At 40.8% G+C, this 15184-nt stretch overlaps 1 protein-coding gene across 1 annotated transcript; it reads right to left on the bottom strand.

Annotated features, from left to right (window-relative positions):
- Window positions 1-1755: 1755 nt before the first annotated feature.
- On the bottom strand, window positions 1756-6406 carry LOC105058828 (probable flavin-containing monooxygenase 1). Its single transcript, XM_010941885.2, has 5 exons — window positions 5913-6406; window positions 5152-5392; window positions 3718-3896; window positions 3072-3421; window positions 1756-2280 (listed from the first exon to the last, which is right to left on the bottom strand). Exons 1-5 carry the CDS (start codon window positions 6354-6356, stop codon window positions 1941-1943), a joined length of 1554 nt encoding a protein of 517 aa, XP_010940187.1. The 5' UTR covers window positions 6357-6406; the 3' UTR covers window positions 1756-1940.
- Window positions 6407-15184: the final 8778 nt, after the last annotated feature.

Raw genomic sequence — 15184 nt, 5'->3', positions numbered from 1 at the left:
GAAGATCTATGGTAGCTATTCTAGTATGATGTTTTGTTAATTTGCTACATCTTTTCTATGTGATTAACTTGACAGGCCTTCACCTAAATAAAGCTCTAGGATGGTATCGAAAGAGATTTGTATCCTTTGATTTGTCTGACAAACCAAGGAGACTTCTATGCATATACACAGAGCCACCAAAATTTATTCCCAAAGGAGGGGTCTGCACAAAAGAGAATATCCTTTGATTTCATTCTTTTCATCTGGCACCTAAGATATTGGATCTCTTGAAGGTTTCACTGATACTCAAACAGATAACTTTCTTTGACTTGAGCTGACTAAAATTTCGGCCAATGCATTCTGGTCAACAATAATTGAAAAGAAAACTAAAGTATCGATGAATGCAAATGGCTTAGGTTTGGGCTTGTTTGAATTTTTCAACAAAGACGGACCAAATGACTACCAGGATGCGCCATTAATGTATATCCCAAACCGTATTTTGGATCCACATAGAATGACCACTATCAACTATGGTACATTTGACCCATTAATTTGATTCATTCAAGATTGGACTTGGTAAGCCGGCATGTAGATCCAGGATCCATTTCTCAGATGGACCAGGTCCTGGTCATTACTGACCCTAATTCAGTCCTCTTTACAGATCATTCAGTCTTCAGTCCTCTTCCGTTGGAAGTAGCTAGCTAGGTTGCAGTTTCAAACCTGCAAGCTAATATTTCAGCAATGTACACTGAGACTCGGAAGGTTAGAAAGGTCGAAATAGCGTGTGAATTATCTCTGAGCAATATTCAGTTGTAGCCACTGCATATGAATCAAAATTAATCAGTAATCTAGACTTGGACTTACCCTCCGATTTACAGAACTTCGTCTTCAACGCTGCTGGTAAGGCTGGAAATGGGCCCACAACACTCACATATCTAAACACACAAAATTCTTTCCATGGTAGTCTTTTGGAGGAGAAGAGAGGGAAAACCCAACTATTTAATACCTTTGTCCAATGCTTGAAGAAACAACACTCAGCTACCTAAACACAGAACCCAAGCATGTGGAGGAGGGATACATGCTACTGGCCTACAGCCTGCAGCAAAGAAAAATATACATCCACTTTTCATAACAATCAATCTTTTTGAATAGAGATGGTAATTTTAGCTGGTTCATCGGATATTTGATCCAATTCAAATAAAATAGATTTTATCTAGTCTGATTAGAATCTAAACAAAGATGGATTCTAAAAAAAAAAAAAAAATTCAAAGTGGATTCGGATATGGATAATTTTATGTCCTGCCCCAAATTCGATCCGAGATAACCTTAATTAAAATTTCTCTTCCAAAATATAATTATTTTATAATATTTATATGATGGGTTTCCGATTCGATCCGCACCTCTTCTTGATATACATATGGTGTAGGTATTGGTATGGATTTTTTATATATTAGTTACTTGGGCCGATATAGGTATTGGCCAATCTGACTCGTTGCCATTTTTGTTTTTGAATGAGCCCATGTGCAAGTGAACAAGTGTATGCGTGCATTCTATGTATGTAGTGGGTTGGTTAGGTATTTTTATATTAAGGTTTACAGATTTTAAAGTGAGTTCTTGTACATAAAAACATGAAATAAGAATGCCGTGAAGTCACAAAATAAATATGAACTTCTTATTCATGCTTAATATATAATACAAATAGATCTTATAACGATGGCAGACTATTACATCAGGCCAAAACAGTAGCTACAACAAAACCTTCTGATGGATGGACGGTGGAAGGTGGCCATGATCAATTTGTTTGAAATAACAAGGATTATTATATGACCTTTCTGGTTCTTTAGGTCAACAGCAAAACCATTACTCCATATATATGGTACTAAGGCCTAACTTTATATATATATATAGATCCAAGATGATAGTGAGAGCAATGGTTAAGATCGAGCTCTCTCTGAACTTGATCACTCTTCTTTGTAGTCCTGATTGTTATAAGGGCTGAAGGCCTCTGAGAGCCAGTTCCCCTTTCTCCATGGCTTCCATCCCATCTCTTTGCAGATCTCGTCGCTGTGGTTGATGCTATAGGTGGAGATACAGTGGCGGCGATAGAACCTGGTGGTCCTCTTCATCACCTCCGTCTCCTCATCGATTTGCCTAAACATTTGCTCCACGCTCGGGAGCTTGAATTGCTCCTTGAGCAGCCTTTCCAGCCACTTGCACCGCAGCTCCGAAGTGTGGAGGTTCGACACACTCTCGATGTATCCCACGAATGCCATGTGGGGGATCAGAGGGTGAATCGTGCCCCTGCGATCAGTGCCAATACAATGTTGAGAGGAATCGATGTGATTGCCATATATACATGCATGCATGAACGTGTCTAACGTAATTACATTGTGTCTACAGTCAACTTTGGGATAATTCATTTTTTGTTTAGGATGGATCCACTGACAATAAAAAATTATTAGTTGGCTAGGTGGTCGATGGTTAAGAAAGAGGGACTTCAGAGACAGACTCAACAAAAGATTATGGAAGTCAAATCTAAGCTAAAAATTGCTGGCCTCTTACTGAACATGGTCCAAATCAATACATGCAAGTCATATATGGGACTAAATTAAGTTCTTTAATCACCAGTCATTGGAACTGGACATTTGTTTAATTAGCTTGTCGGGGACCGTAAGCATGTATTAAGGATCACCATCTATCTAGTAATGTGGGAATGGCCTTGCTAATGATAACACACGCATGCATGATTGTTTATCTCATTAATGGCTCATGACTTTTATGTGAACCAAGGAAAATGTCCTCTGGCGAGATGAAACGTAAACGCATCAGGATCAACAAAGTCACTAAAAATATTTGCGAAAGACAAGTTGGTCGAATATTTGGTAGAAGATACATCAAGAGGACAAAGTACGTGCCAACATTTTGTTGACAGTTCTAATTGGTTTAGACGTACGTAGAAGGGAAGACAACAGTGACTGACCAGATGGAGAATTATTGATCCATGGCATGTTGATGAATTCAAAGTTTGTTTGACAACACTTAGTTGTTGGAAGAATTGGAAGCCAAATGGACTGTATAGAAGAAATTTTTACCTGTAGAGTGGCATGACACCAGAAGAGTTCACTATCAATCCACGGAAGGGCTCCGGCAGCACGGACCTCAGCTTATTCTTGCCATCGAAACCAGTGGCCAGGAACACAACATCAGCCTCCAACTGAGTGTTGTCATCTAAAACTATACCCCTTTCCCAGAACCACCACTTGGATGACCTTTTAAATGAGATCATCCCTTTGTCGGCCTCTTTGAAGAAGTTCTCAGGCAATATTGCCATCTGGCATGATGCATAATCCTCCTCAAAGGGGTGATCTGGTTTCAAGCCATACTTTTGTAATGGAAGCTTCCATGTGAGATAGGACTCGATGAACTTGGAAGCACCTTTCCTCTGACAAACATTTTGAAATTTCAAGGTCAATATATAGCAAGCAGCAAGACTTGATAATTATAATGCATAAATTAGTATTGTGTTATTCAATCCATGAAGCCGACAAAAATGTTGTACCCCCTTTATCATCCAAATCCATTATATTGAAAAATTGAGTGCGTGCATGTTTCTGCACGGATTCATCTCTTAATTTCATGTAACAAATTAGCCAAATAACAGATAAAGGTTTTTCTAAAATTTAAATATTAATTCGATATTGTTGTTTCCAACCCGGGTAAGAGTAGATAGCCAAATACCAATGGGCTTAGGAGGCGGCAGAGAATAGATCTTAGCATTCCTTGATGAGGCCTTTCATGGAGGAACTGAGAAAACCTTGTAGCATAGAACAAGAAGAAAGGCAGGCCCCATATGGAGTAGGAGGGAACCGTCCAGTGCAAGGTCCTGATGACCATTGTGCAAGGTTGCCCATCTGGCCCTTCATACCATTCCAACATAGTACACATAAGGCAAAAGTCAATGATTATAACGTCACAAAATTTTTAAAAAAATACTCTCAGAATATATGCATGTCAACTTTTGTATCTATTTTACCCACCAACACAATAGGTAAATAAAAAAAGCACAAAGCAAAAGTCAATGAATCAAATATAGTATATGCATGAAGGAATTAACATTTGACCCTGATCCACGTACAAGGTTAGGCAGCTAGTTGCTTTTAGAAATCAGCTTATTCCACCAAAACAGGTTGCGAGAGTCAGCTATCCATTAATTTAGTTGTGTCCTTTCTATTTGTGATTGGCGGCATTCAATTCCTTCTGTTATATATTGGGCCTAGAACACATGTCATAACTCTCTTCTTCTCCAGAACTAAGATCTTTTCATGGGTCAACAAGTCAATTTTTCATAGCTTGTGCTTGACTTTGACCTTAAGGGGAGTTATTTGTTCTTACCAAAAAAAAAGGGGAGTTATTTGTTGTCCTTATCGGCTTATCATGAAAAAGTAAAGGCATGTGAAGTAGAACACTGTAGAGAACAGGTGACAAGAAATCATTATCCAACTAATCATCTCACGTCATCGTGAACCTCTAATCTTGTGAAGGTTATATTTAACTTATGTATAAAGTCAAGGAAAAATCACTTTGAAAGCATATGATGTTTCCATCAAAACAGAAAAGAGAGAGCATTTATGTCTCTTCAAAAGCTTAGAGCGATCTTTTAAATTAGACAGTTTGCTTCGTGTGTGATAGAATGTGATCAAATTATCGAAAATACCTTCAGTGGATGATCGGTTCCTCCATATTATTTTTTCTTCTATCATGCATGTGTGAAAACTTACATGTTTATTTTCTCCTTCTTGCTTGCTCATACCTTGAAATTTTGCTGGACTTTAATATATCAATTGAAAATATGGCTCAATGATTATCAACATATCACTATCCTTCATATTTTTTTCTCAAATAAATAATGCTCAATTATAATAAAAAACTAAAATGATCTGCTAATTATTAATTATGAGGCAGAGACACATGCTTATTTTTATTAATACAATCTTCATATTTTTTTTTCTCAAATTAATAATGCGCAATTATAATAAAAAACTAAAATGATCTGCTTATTAATTATGAGGCAGAGATATATATTTTTTTTTATTAATAAAAAAGTCCATGAGATTATTACATAAAAGAACATGCGTAAACTTCACGAAGTTTCAAAATAATATTGGTCTATACCTTGGTTGGCCTCAGCACATTCTACAGCAAGGTCTATGGCTGATTTCTTGTAACCAATAACTACAACCTTCTTTCCCCTCATAAGGTTGTTAGTGGCTTCTTCATTAAGCTTACAGTAATCCAGTGAATGCATGACGTCCCCGCGGAATATCTCCGGTCCCTTCCCATGTGGGAAAACCGGCATATATTTTAGATCCCCATATTTTCCGATGCACATCACCACAAACTCAAACTTGTACCGCTGAAATATATAAATCATTAGGACAAAAATTACAAACCATTTTAAATAACAAGAGATAAGAAATCTTCTACGACTAGTTAACAAAAGATGATGTGAAAGAGTTTTAACTTTGCCAATACTAATTAATGCAATGCTAACATATCTTTACCAACTAGATGGAATTTTTTGGACTAATCAAGTCATAGATATTAACCCTTCATATGGTTATGGTGTTGTTACTTAGGCACCGGTGGATCCTCTACAGCCTAAAATTGTAGGAATCAATATGTTACATGGCATGGTTAATTTCTGTATGCTGAAATCCATAGGGGCAAGAACTGTACGGCCAACAAAACTATGCCTAGCTAGTTGTTGTAGAGGACTTGGACATAGCCGTACAAGTCCTAGATGGATGTAGAGTAGTGCCATAGTTATCAAAGAAAAACCCTAAGGAGATGGGTGTCATGTTATATATTTCTTAAAGGAAGCCTAGACCCATTTGGTGATATAAGAGAGAACGAATTTTAAAGCAACTGGCAACCTCAACAGTCTCCGACTGGCCGGTCACCACGCCGATCTCCCACACGGGGTTTCCGGCGAGGGGACACCCATCGGCCCCCCAAAGCTCGGTGAACCCGGCCTGGGTCCGGTCGCCGAGGAACCGGATCTCGACCACCCTGGACTGGAGCCTGATGAACCTCCACAAACCAAAGTGTGTGGCATAGCCATGCAGGTAGTCGAGTATCTCGGTGTGAGTCGGGAACGTGGGGTCGGTCCGGTCGCTCCACGGGTAGTCGGAGAACTCGTAGTCCGCGCGGGGGGTCTGCAGCCTCGTCGAGCGGTAGGAGCAGTGCTTCCACACCCCTCCGATCGAATTCGTGGCCTCGAAGACCACTGGGTCGAAAGAAGCGAGATGCTTCGCCGCTGCGAGGCCACTGATACCTCCCCCGATGATTGCCACCCTCGACACAATATTCTTTGCCATGCTCTCTCTCTCTCTCTCTCTCTGTGTGGGAAAAGGAAAGGTTTGAAAGGTGGTGATGAGATGATCTTTCTACCAAAAGGAAAGGATGAAAGGTGGTGGGATGAACGCTAGGGCATTGAAAGTATATGTAGCCAAAGGGGCACATGATATGCACGTGAGTAGACTCATGGGTCGTGGAAGGGAGGGTATCAGGCAAGGCAGCTCCTTTGAAGGGACGGTGGCTTTGACTTTGCTCAATTATGCAAAGTCCATACATGAAATCTCCGTGTATAAACCACCTAATCAAGCATTTCTTTGGTGCATCGTGTTACAAATAATTTTTTTTTTGCAGAAATTAACCACTAATTTTTATTTCATTGTTGCATATTTGGTTCACTTCAATTTTGCGACACGTGGATATCTTATGGGAAATATATGTACATATCAGCATAAGTTTGTCCATAATAGCGGAATATGGGTATACGACTTTGGGCGGACAAACGGCTGAGATGTATTAATTTGATGGACCAGAGTTACAAGTGTCCAGAAAATCTCTAGGAATGGATCATCTTTGTAAAAAAAAAAATTATAACTGGTCCAAATCAAATGGCAAATTAATTAAGTGCAAGGGCTCTTTTTTTTCCTTTTTAATTCCCTATCAAAAACTATTATTATCTCCCCATCTCTAAAGAGCCATATTCCTCACATTAATTCCAAATTGAAAAATTAATCGTTATTCCTAATGGGATTAGAGTAATAGGCATCATGCCGCAAAGACTTGATGTATGGTTGGACCGGATCGTCCCGTCCAATGAATGCTTCCTTTCGTTACGTTTAATATTTTTCCCTCTAGTTTCGGTATTTTTGTGCAAGACTCACATAGGTGACACGAGGGAAATTGGTGTGGGATTTCCATGAATTTGTGTAATAGCTTATACTAGGAATTGGTGATGGAGGGGTGGGTTGGTTATTGGAACATGGGAGCTCATAGTTTGAAACCGGCAGTAGAACCTAATCCCCGTGGGATTGACCTCAGGATAACGGCATTAATATTTGGTTAGCAGCTTCCTCTTGGCCAATTTTCTCTTGGCTTCACATGTGGGTACGTAGATGTGTGGTTGACACACTTGTGGAAGTCTTGCTGGGTGTTCCATGGTTTTGGTGGGCTGGGAGGGTGGATTCCATAGTTTCTGACGCTTATTTGGCGCTTCATATGTGGCCACATGGCACATACCATGAGAAGCCTTCTTCCCCGTGTATGGTGCCAAGTTAGGTATGATTTCATTGCATATAATAAATAAATAAATAAATAATATATATAATATATATATATATATATATATAATAGAGATGAACCAAGTCTTCATCCATCTATTAAATAACTTAGGAAACCAGGATTACCTCAACATTTGAGTCACTTACCGTGGACTACATCTTCCCGGCACTTACCCTTCAAACTAGGAATGGGATTATTCAAGTTTCAAACTGGTCTCACCCGGCCGTTTACACATTCCTAACAATTCCCTTGAATTCTTTTTAAGTTGACAAGAGAATGCTTCAGTCTAGAGAATTACTCCCCTCTCTCTCCCCCATTCCCCCTTCCTTATAGCTAACTTCTTTCTCAAAAATTATATATAAAAAAGAAAACCGCTAGTTACTAGCTAGAGACTATATATACTTTTCTAAAAATGGTTTTTATTGTTAAGAGACACCATGGGATCTCAAGTGAGCGGTACTAGAAATAGAGGCAACCAGGAAGTTGCTTAAGCTCTATGGTATATGGAGAAACATGGGAAGAAGAACAACTAGAAGAGTGCAAGGAAAACGTAATTAAGGTAGAGAATTAACACATCCTTAGCGACCTCTAAAGGACGTGATTGACTAAAATTTTCCTTTTCTATAGTGCTTCATGATTTGTCTGGTTCCAGGAGAATTTCTGGATATATATATATATGCCTGATAGGAACTTTGATGAATGGTGAATATTTAGCTCAATATCATCGTTTAGGGTATTAATTTTTAATGGGTTTCTTGTGACGAGGAGTGGGAACTTACTAGTTTAAAATTCGAATATTTCCTTTCATTCAAAGTAAATTAGAAGTCTGAAACGAAATATGGTGAGTCTCCCCTTTTCTTAGACCGGCCCATTCTTTAAGGTGGTAAACTCTGTTCGGTTTCTTATGCTGAATAGACAAAGAAGTTTAAAATTCTAATGGCTTTCAACGTTCAATGGAATGAAGAAGGGAGAAGTTGGAACTTTGAACGGGAGCTGGAACTATGAACTAAATCTTTACCGGACCTTGTTGTACTTTCCTAGGCTTTTCCTTTGTGTTTCAATGGTCGATCAAAAAAGTTATAGAGCATCACAGCCATGCGAATACTTTTCTTAACCCTTATAACAAGTCAATGGGGACATATGCATGCGTTATCTGAGAGGTTTTCTTTCACGGGAATGTCTGAAATGTTTAACCTCGTATGTTACATGCTCCCAGTGTCACTCATGCCATGCACCATGACACATCACATAGCATCTGACACGCATTCCATGCCAAACCTAGCACGAAATTTGATGGAAGAGGCAAATGCATGCGCATATACATGCAGAGACACATCAAACAAATGACGACGCGATAAGTACTGATAAGGAATACGATGTGCCTGGAAGGATATATTAATTGACATGGTTATCTGACAAAGAATTATTTAGTTATTTATGTTCCTTTTTTTTTTTTTACCTCAATACCCAGCAAAATGGTATATAGCTTTATTTTAATTTGCATGTTAACATTTATTCTAATTACACAAAGCAAAGAAAGGATTAATGATATTAAACAGCTAAAAGCAAGTTAATCATTTGTCACGGTTATGGCTGCTGTTTATACTTTTCCTCCATTTTTTGGGCTGGAGTGCGCTTGGATATTGTTAGTAAATAATAATATGGATATATAGATCCTCTACTGTCCACATGATGTACCATATGATGCGATGCATCACATGCACCATCCATCACATGATGAAAGATCGCATAGTGCCGTCTCCACGATTGTGCTCATTGTGCGGTACACAATAGATCTAGGATCCGCACTGTCATAACATTCTACATACATTGGTTTGTATGACAACTTGTTTCACATGCATATATACGTTTAAGCAATCACCGGAAAAGCTAGTATTGGTCACAAAAGCGCTGATGCCACTAGATGTGGATGTCTCAAAATGCATCATAAACGCCCCAAATTTGCACCACTATTAATTAGCGTGGCTATTTTTCAATGTTTGGAAACTTGACTATGTTATCGCTTGAGAAGCTATACATGGAATATGTATCTGAGACTAGTGGAACGAGCTTGAGGCAATATCAAAGCGAAATAGTGACGAGTGATGCCGCTACAAGAGGGCAATTAAGCAAGTCGCAAGTGACGGAACAAGTAGCAGAAAGATCAAGACAAGCGCATGATACATGTCCCATGCACGTGTGATGCATGGTCGCCAGTGGCATCAAGTTGTCCTGTTTGTTTCTTTGTTTCCTGTCGATTGCTGGCAATCATGCCATCAATAAACAACCAGTCACACGACAATGACTCGTTACTGGTTACTGATTGAAGTCGATAGATTATGTTGTAGGCAGACTGTGGGGGATCTCTTTTAATAGTCCCACATCGGACAACTCTGGTGTGTGCATGTACTTAAGTACTGCGGCCCGCCTCTTACCTCGTGAGGCGCCTTTTGCTCAGAGGGGTAGATAGGACAAAACCGTGACCTGTCGATCGCGTGCAGCCCGTAGGGCGGCGCCGTCGGGGAAAGCGGACAATACCTTGCGACGGTGGAGAGGAAAAGATGTCCGTAACCTTAACACGTGTGCACAACAGTGGCGCGCCAGGTAGGGGTAACCCGCCCCTGTCGCTCAACACCTGCACCCTCCAGAGTGGGGGGGCATCTGTTGTGGGCAGGCTGTGGGGGGATCTCCCTTGATAGTCCCACATCGGACAACTCTGGTGTGTGCATGTGCTTAAGTAGTGCGGTCCGTCTCTTACCTCGTGAGGCGCCTTTTGCCCAGAGGGGTAGATAGGACAAAACCGTGACCTGTCGATCGCGTGCAGCCCGTAGGGCGGCGCCGTCGGGGAAAGCGGACAATACCTTGCGACGGTGGAGAGGAAAAGGTGTCCGTAACCTTAACACGTGTGCACAACAGTGACGCGCAGGTAGGGGTAACCCGCCCCTGTCGCTCAACACCTGCACCTTCCAGAGTGGGGGCATCTGTTGTGGTAGCTGTGGGGGACTCCTTGATAGTCCCACATCGGGCAACTCTGGTGTGTGCATATGCTTAAGTAGTGCGGCCGCTCTTACTCGTGAGGCGCCTTTTGCCAGAGGGGTAGATAGGACAAAACCGTGACCTGTCGATCGCGTGCAGCCCGTAGGGCGGCGCCGTCGGGGAAAGCGGACAATACCTTGCGACGGTGGAGAGGAAAAGGTGTCCGTAACCTTAACACGTGTGCACAACAGTGGCGCGCAGGTAGGGGTAACCCGCCCCTGTCGCTCAACACCTGCACCCTCCAGAGTGGGGGGCATCTGTTGTGGGCAGGCTGTGGGGGACTCCCTTGATAGTCCCACATCGGGCAACTCTGATGTGTGCATGTGCTTAAGTAGTGCGGCCGCTCTTACCTCGTGAGGTGCCTTTTGCCCAGAGGAGTAGATAGGACAAAACCGTGACCTGTCGATCGCGTGCAGCCCGTAGGGCGGCGCCGTCGGGGAAAGCGGACAATACCTTACGACGGTGGAGAGAAAAAGGTGTCCGTAACCTTAACACGTGTGCACAACAGATTAAAAAGATGTATTAATTGCAATCAAACAAGAGAAAATGTACAAATTCCTCACATGCAGCTAATGAACTGCAAAATTTTCAATTTATGGAGTTAGTTCTCATGATAATATGATACCAAATGCATGGTGTGAGACTTGCACGAGGCTAAGTTCCACCTTTCTGAACTTTCATCTGGATGCGTGAGTGTGAGCACACTTTCCCTCGTTGGACTTGTCCAAAGGAAATTGTCAAACCAAAATCTCCCAAGAATCCAGAACAGTAGGTGTGACTTCAATAAAACATCTGAATCACGAAACCGAAGAAAAGAATACAGCCTTGGAAAGATAAGATGGCTCCCTCCTACCACAAATCACATGAACTAGGCCTTTCTCACGCTATTAATTCAACTCCAGGGGCCAAATGCGTGTAAAGGTAGCTTGCACCGACCACCACAGAATGAGAGAGGCAAAGACTCAGGGATCATGGTGTTTTGAAAGTTGGGTAGGAGTCATTAATATAGGGCCAATCTCTTGCATGGAACAAGTACATTTGATGCTGGCTTGCAACATAAAGCTTGGAAATTAATTAGTAGCTTCCTTTGACTGCCGTTTTGCCTTCATGGTGCGGGCGGATGGACCAACACAATGGTCTTCATTCGTGTTTCCTTTTTGACCTACATATATGTGAGATAATGTAAGTTACACGCACCTTGTCGCCTCTTCATCAACCATAAGCTCGTGTTTAACAAGACTAAGCTAATGAGAACTTACAGGTCCGGTCAATGCTAAAATCATTCTTTCTTCTTTCTTTCTCATAGAAAACAGATCTACTATTTGTTTTTCATCTCCAGGAAAATAGTTCGTAAGACTATGACAACCATTTTTTGAGTAAAAGAATTAGAGACTCCTAATCCAATGCATTGAAATTGATTGAGTACATAGGTAGGACCATTACAACTAGCATAAACAAGTGATAGGAGATCAAGCTAAGAAGTCCATTACACTGAATTCTCATGGTTCACCGATCAGAACTCTGTGTGAAACCAAACTAACATTTCACACTAATACTATATTATCTTCTTTAGTTCTTTGACCTGAAACCAGAATTTGAGTTCCGATCGGAACCCTATGTGAAACCATAGCAACACATTTCAAACTAATGTTATATTAATACGTCTTTAGTTCTTTGACTTGCAACCAGGACTTTTTTAAGATACCTTTCTCAGTGTAGTGTCCAGATGAAGTGAACTACCATGCAAAGTCAAAATGCCGCTGGCCTTCGAATGGGCTAAAAAAGCTTTTTTGCGTAGGCATGACATCGACGCAATGTTGGCCGGTCGAATTCAATCAATTTATCAAACAAATTACCAAATTAGAAGTTCTTCAAGCAGTTCTTTTAGCTGTCCCAAGACATAATTTTGAGGAGGAGCCCAAGGACCATTCATTTTAGGCTCCAATATGCTTCAAGTCATTGCCGGTCAAATTCAATCAATTTATCAAACAAATTACCAAATTACAAGTTCTTCGAGCAGTTCTTTTAACCGTCTGAAAACATAATTTTAATGAGGAGCCTAAGGACCTCGTTCATTTTAGGCTCTTAATTATTCCTCGAGTCACAAACAAGTCCGAATACGTTTCTTTGCATCAAGCATAAAGTATGTCCTCAGGAAATATACAATCCTGGAATAAAACCTGAAACTATTCAGAAATGGAAGTAACAATACTTTATCTATTTAACTTGTTTAACCTGATTTAATCCATTATAAGTCGAATTAGATTACCTCAACATAATAGTCAAACTCAGATCCAGATTTTGATCCGTTTGATAAACTGGTCGGATTCAAGTTAATAATTTTATAACCTATCCCATGTCCGAACCAACTGGTCTGATTCCCCCCCTATTTAGAGATACGAAGGTGACAAAAGCTCATGCTTTGCTCTTATTGGATGCTTTGAGCATAAAAATACATCGGATGCCTACTGCACCAAGGGGGTGTTTAGTTCACAATTGGAATCGGAATCGAAATCGAAATCGGGATGAATCGGAATCGAATCGGAATAGTCAAATCATCCGAAATATTTGTTGGTGATCGGAATTGGATCGGAATGGATGATTTCATTGTTGTTGTTTGGTTCATACAAAGATAAAAATCGAATCAACTCAAATTTTTATTTTATTCTTAACTAAAATTTTTAAAAATTAATTATTTTAAAAATTAATATTAAATAAAAAATAAATATAATAATAATATCTTTAATTTTTTTAAAAAATTATCATTAAAAAATATAGAAAGTAAATTATCATTAAAAATTATCATTAAAAAAAATTATGATAAATCTAACAGAAGCTCGCCATAGCAACTACCAGCTATCTTACCAAAAAAAAATACCAACCAGAAAGCAGGATCTCTCAGATGTCCCCTCCAGTACTCTGTCTCCTCCACCCTTATATATAAACCCCCATCCCCACCACCACCCTCTCCCTCCTTCGCCCGACATCTCTCTTCCCATTTCTCTCGATTTTGATAACTTAGTTAGCAGCGCCCTACTGCGCTGTCGTCGAAACCCTAAACGAATGATTCCATCGCCAGCCATGGTCGATGTCGATCGGAGGATGGCGGGCTCACCCCTGCCCAGGCCATCGGCCTCCACCGCCTCTCCACCCACGCCGCCACCGCTCGCAATGGCCTCTTCTCTTTCTCCCCGCTCACAGAGGTTGTTATCTCTCATCTCAAGCCTTCGCCGTCCCCGTCCACCTAGGCCTCTCCGACATCGAGTTCGCCTGTCTCGAGGCCCAATTCGGCTTCGCCTTCCCCCCGACCTCCACGCTGTCCCCACCTCGACCTCCCCGTCGACCTTGAATTCTCCGATTGCACTCCCTTCCCCGGCTCCGCACCTCCCTCGACCTCCCTCTCGCCTCCTCTCCCTCCAGATTGGCCGTGCCCCTCTGGCCCCGCTCTTGGGGTCCCGCCTTGTTGACTCCAACCGTGCCCTCCGACTCTCCGCATCGTCCTCCAACTTTTGTTAGATTTTTTTTTTTTATCTCATTCCACTGGAATGAGATTTTGACTCTTGGGATGAGTTCGGATTCGATTACGAAAGAATGGATCATTCCATTCTTCTCTGAAATGAAAATCAAAATGAGACTCCTTTCAACAAACAGTTGAAATGGAAGTCATCCATTTTAATTTTCATTTCAAACTTTAATTATCCCAACTAAACACCTTTGAATTGAGTGGCTATCGACCTGCTAGCTGTTTGAAAATGCTACCAACGCACGCATGAACTAGAACTCAAGCTCTGATGGTTGCACACAAGCAAAAAGCCCCTCCAAATGCACTGATCCTTGCACAAGGACATAAATTATTCACATACACAAGAGCCAAGCAACTGCAAGGTCAACACATGTTGAAATATGTTTACAAATTAAAGCAGCATGTATAACTTGGTGTATGATAGAAATGGATCGATGCCAGCTTTGGCAATGTATGTAGAACACAGGTGGCAATTAGTCAGTCTGACTCAAGTCGTATCCTCATCGGAGAAAATTAAAATAATCAACCTAAATCCGATTCATCTAGTATGAGTTTGAAACTGGTTTTAGACCCAATCAAACTTGTGTTGCATGCAGCCAAGTTTAACCAATCAATTCATTTACAGTTGACCGCCTCCCCCACTTCAATCTTTTTTCCCTCCATTTCCCTTTCAGATTGGAATATTTGGAGTTGATATTGATCTACAATACGCCAATTAGCAGAGGGAAGATTTCTCCGGACACATTTGTACTAGGCCATGGTGCCATAGGTCATAGAGGACTGTTCTTCTTTCTCCCTCGCTCCGTTCCTTAAATTTTACGTCTATTCTCCACCATTTTAGATCCTTAAGCTCTGATTCAAGATTGCTGCTGAACTTGTGCAAGAGTTTGCTTCTCCTTAAACCTCGAATGTAAGACAACCGATCACAAACATAAGCAAGTGCTTACGTGCCATACTTTTTGTAGGCTTATAACCCACAGATATTATAGTGCACATTTTTATTTGAATCTGATA

Source organism: Elaeis guineensis, chromosome 15 (assembly GCF_000442705.2).
Source record: "Elaeis guineensis isolate ETL-2024a chromosome 15, EG11, whole genome shotgun sequence".
Taxonomy (NCBI): domain Eukaryota; kingdom Viridiplantae; phylum Streptophyta; class Magnoliopsida; order Arecales; family Arecaceae; genus Elaeis; species Elaeis guineensis.
This window is presented reverse-complemented; position numbering and strand designations above follow the sequence as displayed.

Bases quoted from the DNA above. Each gene is read 5' to 3' on its own strand.
- LOC105058828 (XM_010941885.2), bottom strand. From the start codon at position 6,356: ATGGCAAAGAATATTGTGTCGAGGGTGGCAATCATCGGGGGAGGTATC. The intron at 3,897-5,151 runs GTATAGACCAAT...AATGGTATGAAG, and splicing joins ATGTGCTGAGGCCAACCAAG to GGCCAGATGGGCAACCTTGC. The intron at 2,281-3,071 runs GTAAAAATTTCT...CACTGATCGCAG, and splicing joins GGTGTCATGCCACTCTACAG to GGGCACGATTCACCCTCTGA.